The following is a 7259-nucleotide window of genomic DNA, read 5'->3' on the forward strand; positions in this document are numbered from 1 at the left end:
TAACCCAGGGAAAGGGGGGAAAAATGGGTTGCTCCTTCAGCTTTTTAAGTGGATTGCTTACTGCGAATCTGAAAATCTTTGTTGGGTAAATGAGAGATTGATCTCTCTTTAGCTCCTAAAGAGAAAGGACACTTGCTTCCCCAACCCGAGTAGCCAATGGGGTGACAACAGTTTTTCAGATCTACCAATCTGGAGTGGCAGAGATGAGTGCCAGGAGTCACCCAGTGTGGTAATGCAGCTCATCCTAGAGAAGTCGGTGGGAGCCCCAGGGAGAAGGGTAGGGGGGCCTGGCATGGGTTCACCCCAAGAGAGGGGCCAAGAGAGGGGCCCGTGCCTTGGGAGGCATTGTGGTTCCAGGGGCATCTGATGGTTCTTGTTGGCCCTTGCTTGGGCATTCTTAGGTGACTGAGAATCTTTGTGGAGTTGCCCGAAGAAAAGTTTCCTCTAGGGCATGAAGCTATCCTATAGGGAGATCCACTGAACTGGCTCATCTGGAGACGTGCATGTAAAGGCCAGCTTTCCGTAGAAGTTTGTTCAGATTCCACAGGTCTCAAAATAAACATGGGAAACTGTGCCTCCCAGGCTGGCAAGCCCCACAACAGTCAGCCTCTTATTAACACTAAGATGGCCAAGATGAGGATCCTTCAATACTTCTAAATTAACTTTTCTGTAATGCAATTAGAAAAATCTGGCTATGAGGCAGAATGTATGCAGAAAAACTATTTAAGACTGTCTCAGAACTTAAAAAGGCCTCCCCAAAACTAAAATATTTAGATAAATGGATCAATCTACGATGTCATTTAGGTGTCAGCCCAATTCTTTGAGGTATTGGAAATGGCTGTCCTTATTTTTAAAGGGAGAAGGTCATTTGGAACTTGACTTGTCAAGGACAGATATAAATTGTAAAAGGCCTCCAAAACAAAATTTGGATCCAACTGTTTTGTTTGTGTCTGTCTGAGTCCATATTTGTATGTTGTAAATGTGAAATAATTTTCTACCTCAGGATGGTATTTTTGAAATTGATTTGAAGGTGAGAGCTTGTAAGAATTAGGTATTCTAAAATTCTCAGAAATACAGAAACTAACTCAAATGCTTTTCAAGTTCAAGTGATCTGAGATTAATCCTTAGTAAATAAAAGCTAACTTAAGCTTGTTGATTTAAGTAAAACAGACATGTCTTATTTTACCTGGGCTTTACAAAAATAAGTCCATGTTAATAATTGACTTTTATGTTTGTGAAAAATGCTTCTAGAGGTTATAAGATATTCAAGCCAAAGAATATTAATTGATTATTTCTTAGTTTTTACTAGACATTGAGGTTTTAAGGGTTAAAATCTCAATATATGCAAGAAAATATCTAGGGTATATCTATGGGTAAATAATGGTTGTAAATTAAACCAATAGTTGGGGCTATGAGAAACCCAGGATGGCCATTTGGTTCTTCACTGCTCCCTGGCTGCCTATTTTTGGGTTTTTGCATTTCTCCATGCATCACTGATCATTTAATGTGGGGTTAGATGAAGGAATTTATGAGCTGACATTATCGAAAGGCAACATCTTACACTATTGCCAAGGTTTGGTAGAGTCACTTCAAGAAAAATGCCAAGTTGGTAACCACTTCCTTACACAGGGAGAGCACAGGAGACAAAGACTTTAAAATCATTCACCACCACCTGAAGACTTTGCTTATTGGAAAGGACATCAAATAAAAGACACTCTCCAACCTTATTAGAAGGGACCTTATTAGGTGCCTAATCACAAATGGTTATAAAGGCTCCATCAATGGTTATAAAGGCTCCTCTAGAATGAGAAGCCACTGACATCAGAGGTAGACAGCTATCCCAAGACATCAACAAGGCCTGTATACCTATGGATTAATATTGAGCTTAGAATCTGTCTTTACCTGTCTGCTAATGATATTAGTCATAATAATAGTTATACTTGTTCTTTGGGTTTTGCTATATAGTCCAGCTGTTCTGATTACCAAACATGTATAAGATAACTGTTACGACTCTTTTTTTGGCTTATGTAAATGTTATGTTAGATGTCAAATACAGAGAAATGAGACAGAATGCAAAACTCAGATCATGATAGTTCATGGGACGGAAACGATGCACGGTGGTTTTCTTTGCAAGGAAGACCATATGACCTGACTGCCTTCTATTTATCTGCCCTTCCCATTTTGGAAAAAAAAATTATTTATTTATTGGGGTGACACTGGTTAACAAAATTACATGTTTCAGGTGTACAATTTTATAATACATCAGTTGTATACTGTATTTTGTGTTCACCACCTCAACCATTTTGGAAAAAATTTGACCTCAACTCAGATCCCATGGTTATGGTATTATGCCATCCATAATGGTCAGCAAGATGATGTTGATACTGAGACTTCCCAGGAGTAAGCCTTCCTAGCACTGTAAGACCACACTAGCCAACCAAAAGGGGGTAATGTGGGCAAAAAAGGGGTTCCATGGAAAGTAACCTCACAGGGTGATCATAAATTCCTAACAGGGAAGGTTGTGACGGGTAGTCACACCCCAGGGATATAATATTTTAGTAAAAGGCTTATCATTACTTTAAGCAAGCCTGTCCATTGTTTCTGTACATGTAGGTTAACACACCTTTGAAATGCCTCTTTTCAGACCCCTCCTTCTAAAGGTGACCACCCTATAGAGAGCACATAATCTTGTTAACTACCCGGTAATTCAGTCCCCAACTTGCTTTCTCCCACCTCTATGCAATCTTCCTTACTTTCCCTGTTTAATTTCTAATACACGATAAAAAAGCTGCAAAACTGTTATTCTATGGAACATTTGAGATCTGGCTTCCTGGCATATGTCATCAGTTTGACTCAAATACATGCTTGTAAAATTAAAAAAAAAAAAAAAAAGGAAAGAAGAAGGAAGGGAGGAAGGGAGGAAGGGAGGAAGGAAGGGCAGACCAGTCACAGACTGGGAGAAAAGATTTGCAAAATACATCTGACAGATATATAGCATTAAAGAACTCCATATACTCAATAAGACAAACAATCCAGTAAAAAATAAATGGACAAGCCCAGCCAGTGTGGCTCAGAGGTTGAATGTTGACCCAGGAACCAAGAGGTCACAGTTCAATTCCTGGTCAGGGCACATGCCCGGGTTTGGGCTCAATTCCCAGTAGTGGGCGTGCAGGAGGCAGCCAACTAATATTTCTCTCTCATGATTGATGTTTCTCTCTCTCTATCCCTCTCCCTTCTGCTCTCTCTAAAAATCAATAAAAATATATTTTTAAAAAAAATTAAAATAAATGAACAAGACTTGAACATCACTAGGGAGGGTAACAAATAGCACATGAAAAGATGTCCAACATCAATAGCTATGAGAAATGAAATTAAAACCACAATTAAGACACACCACTAAAATGACTAAAATTAAAAAGGTTTACTATACAAAGTGTTATCAGGTATGTGGAGGAACAGAAACTTTCACTGGTGGTGGAGATGTGGCACAACCACTCTGGGAAAAGTTTGGTAACTTCAAAGAGAGGTAAACATATGCCTACCATATAACCCAACCATTCCACTCCTGAGTAGTCATTCAAGAGAAATGAGAGCAGGTGGACACACAAAGATTTGTACACAGGTGTTCATAGCAGCTGTACTTGTAATAGCTCCCAAACTGGAAACAACCTAAAGTTCCATCAACAAGTGGATAGAAAAACAAATTGGGGTATTTCCATACAATGGACTACTACTCATCAACAAAAGGAATGAACTGTTTATAAATGCAACATGAATGAATCTCAAAATAATTATGCTGTAAGAAGCTAGTGCAAAAAAAAAACAGCACATACTAAATTGCATTTATATACAATTCTAGAAAATGCAAATGAATCTATAGTGGTGGGAGCAGAGGAAACTTCTGAAGATAAAAGATACCTTCATTATCTTGATTTTAGTGATGATTCTAAACATTATCAGATCAAATTATACATTATAAATATATGTAGTTTATTGTCAACTGTACCTTGATAAGTGTTCTAGAAAACCACCTGGCTCTGTCCCAGAGTATGAGCTCCCCTGGAGCTGGGTCTCACCCCTGGGAAGGAGGCCTAACTCTGTGGTGCAATTTCAGCATTTCCCTGTGGGATTGGGCTGAATCTCATCCTCACTTGTGCTTCACACTTTTTTTAAAAATCTTTATCGTTGAAAGTATTACAGATGTCCCTTTTCCCCTTGAGCTTCACACTTTTGCTTCCCTTCAGCTTTTCTCCCTACCCTACCCTGCTTCCCTCACTCTCTTCTTCCAAGAGCACTCCTCCAAGACATCAAATGATTCTTACCTCAGGCTCTGCTTCTAGGGAACCTGACCCATGACACCCTACATCAGCTTCGTCTTCTTCCTTCCCCTATAACAAATTCCTCCATCAGGCTGTGCTGACCCCCTCCCCCCAAGAATGAGAGCTTCGTGAGGGAACACCTCCAACTCGTCCCTAGAACAGCGCCTCGAACACAGTAGGCGCTCAATAAATGTGCGGAATAAATACAGGAGAGCCCAGGGTCTGTTTAATGGCTTGACAACAACCCTTATGTTCTGGGCTGATCTGGCCTTGAGGCATTGTGAGTCATAGAAGATGGACATCAGCTGAGTGGTTCGGAGATGGTGTCAGGCCTGGGACAGCAGCTCAGCATCTCCAATACATCCTCCAGGTAAGGGCCAACATGCAGTGAGGATTCTCAGGGAAGGGTCCTCTGGAAAGATGCAACCTCAAGGGTGAGCCTGGTTGTATCTCTTGGGTCCTCTGAAGGCTTCCAAATGTGTGTTCCTGAGCCACATCTAAGGGGTAGCACCACCCAGCCATGTGTGTGGAATTACTGAAGGCATGACAGAAGGACCCCTGCCTCAGAGTTCTTTTGCTTTTCACACTTCATGGGGAGAAGAGAAATTTAAAATGCAGCATATGTCCTCTTCTCACAAACGACAAAATCAGCACTTACAGAGGGATGGGGCGCCAGGACAGCAGAGAGGGAAAATGGGACCTGTTATTTGGACTTCAGCTTCCTCGAGTATGTGGTCTGCTTGGGAATAAAGTCAGGTGTAGTCTGCACAACTCCTGTTACCTGGAGCGCTAAGCATAGGTCCTAGCCCCTGGCACATGCCCCCAAGATGTCCTGAGCACACTGGACTGTGAACTATCTATGAACTCACCTGGCTCCCAAGCTGGACCAGAAGCATCTTGAGGGCAGGCACAGGCTGGGACCCCTCACCCAGACCAGGGCCTGGGAAGGAGCAGGTGCTAGGTCGCGGTTGCAGAATAACTGAATGAGGGCCGTTGTGCTGTTGGTTATGCCAGACATCCTACCAAATACTCTGCAGATCCAGATACAGTCCTGGCTTTGTCATCCTTCAGCAGTGTAACCCCTCTTACCCACAGAAGGATGTCTGTGCCGTCGTCCCCCTGTCCAGCTCCCTCTTCTGCTAGTCCCAGCTGAGTACTGGACGTCAGCCCCGCCCCAAGTTCTTCTTAGCCTCCGGAACATGCGAGCCTTGCCTGGCTCTTCACTCAGCCTAGAGGGTCCCCCTTATCCATCCCCAATCCACCTGGCAAAGTCCCGCACCTCTTTGAAGTACCTGCCTCTGCTGTCCTTCCCTCCTCCCTCACCCATCACCCCTCCCAGCAGCCACCCGGTGCTTGGAAGAGAAGGTGTCTGATTCTTCATTGGCATTTCTGCCCCCAGGGCCTGACCCAGGGTGGTCTTTGGGGAAGGTGGTTTCGGGAGACGGCCGCTAGTACGACTGTGCAGGGATGGGCTTCTCAGTGGCCAAGACCTGTCCGCCAGGCCTCCCGGTGTGAGGGGGCAACCGTCACCAGGCAGGCTGCCCACCCAGACCCTGGCGCCCTAGCAGTGCCCCTGGCTTGCTTTCATCATTCAGAACCCCGGGGGTCCCAAGGCAAGGGCACAGCCCCGGCCACCAGCGTCCTCGAGTCTCCACTCTGGGCACCCACACGCCTGCCGGGGCCCACCCAGCCCTCGACCGGGAGGCCTTTGAGCGCGCGGCCTTGGACCCCGCCAGCGGCATGTGGGCGCAGCTGCGGCAGCTCTGGGCTGACCGCTTCTCGCGACGCTTCTCGCCGCGGCGCCCGCCGCTGCGCCGCATCTCCTCCATGTCCACCTTCTACCTGCTGGACCACCGCACGCGCCACGCCGAGCTGGGCCTCAGCTACGGCGCGCCGCGCACGCGCCTCAGCGACGAGGCGTTCGTGTTCCGCGGCGGCCGCTGGACGGCGGAGGGCCCGCCGGGGCCGGGGTCGGGGCCCGGGCCCGGGTGGTCGCGGGCGCGGCCGCAGCCCCCGCCCCCGCCCCCCACCTCGGGCTGGAAGGCGCCCGAGCCAGGCAACAGCCAGGTGCTGCTGGAGGAGAACAACTACCTGAAGCTGCAGCAGGAGGTGCTCATGGACATGCTGACCGAGGCCACAGCGCGCATGCACCTGCTGGAGAAGCCGCGGGACGGCGAGGCGGGCTCCGCGGCCAAAGCGCGCGCCTGGCCGGGGAAGCCGCGCAGGCGCGAGGGCGTGGGCGGGGACCTGGCGCCGGAGCCGCGGTGACGCAATAAAGCCTGCGCGCGCACCCTCGCCTCCCTCTTCCCGGCGGCTCTGGCGCGTCTGTGGGGCCGCGAGCGCCGAGCGCCCGCAGGGCGGGTCTCCCGGAGCCGGGTGCGGACGGGTGACTCGGCCGGCTGCTGGCCTCGGGAGGGGGCGACGGCGCCCGCTGGGAACTCGGAGTGGGAGCCTGGCTTGCGGGCCCGGCCTTCGCTGACTTTCTCCGCGCTGGGCACTCAGGGCAAAGTGCGGGAACCTTGGGCGCTCAGGCCTGCAGGGCGCCGTGGGGGGGGGGGGGGAGAGCCGGGCCTCGAGCGCGGGAGGGTGTCAGCCCGAGTCCGGGGTAAGTGCATTTTGCGACCAGGAAGCTGTCCCCGGGAAGCAGCTTTCTGGAAACCTTGGGCTCTGCCGCCCCCACCTGGCTGTTTGGGTTCCGGCGAGTCGCTTCTCCGTTGCCGGCCGCCTCCTCGGAATACAAGCTCCCTCCAGGGACAGTCCTGTGCACAGATAGGGTTTGCCCAACCCACGGTATTTTAAAATTTTGTGTTAGTTGCCAACATTTAAGAATTTGGAGTGTTTCACCCTCAAAATCCAGATTTCCTGTGTTCTCCAGAAAAACCAGAAGACTTGGCCTCCCTAGACCTTCATTCTATCGGGCAGCAGTTAAGTTGAGGTGAA

At 48.3% G+C, this 7259-nt stretch overlaps 1 protein-coding gene across 1 annotated transcript; it reads left to right on the forward strand.

The window, feature by feature from the left end:
* The first annotated feature begins 4639 nt into the window (after positions 1 to 4639).
* Positions 4640 to 6587, forward strand: CBY3 (chibby family member 3). Its single transcript, XM_087815875.1, has 2 exons — positions 4640 to 4689; positions 5915 to 6587. Exons 1-2 carry the CDS (start codon positions 4640 to 4642, stop codon positions 6585 to 6587), a joined length of 723 nt encoding a protein of 240 aa, XP_087672001.1.
* Positions 6588 to 7259: the final 672 nt, after the last annotated feature.

The sequence above is a fragment of the Miniopterus natalensis genome, chromosome 4, assembly GCF_054644295.1.
Source record: "Miniopterus natalensis isolate mMinNat1 chromosome 4, mMinNat1.hap1, whole genome shotgun sequence".
NCBI lineage: Eukaryota > Metazoa > Chordata > Mammalia > Chiroptera > Miniopteridae > Miniopterus > Miniopterus natalensis.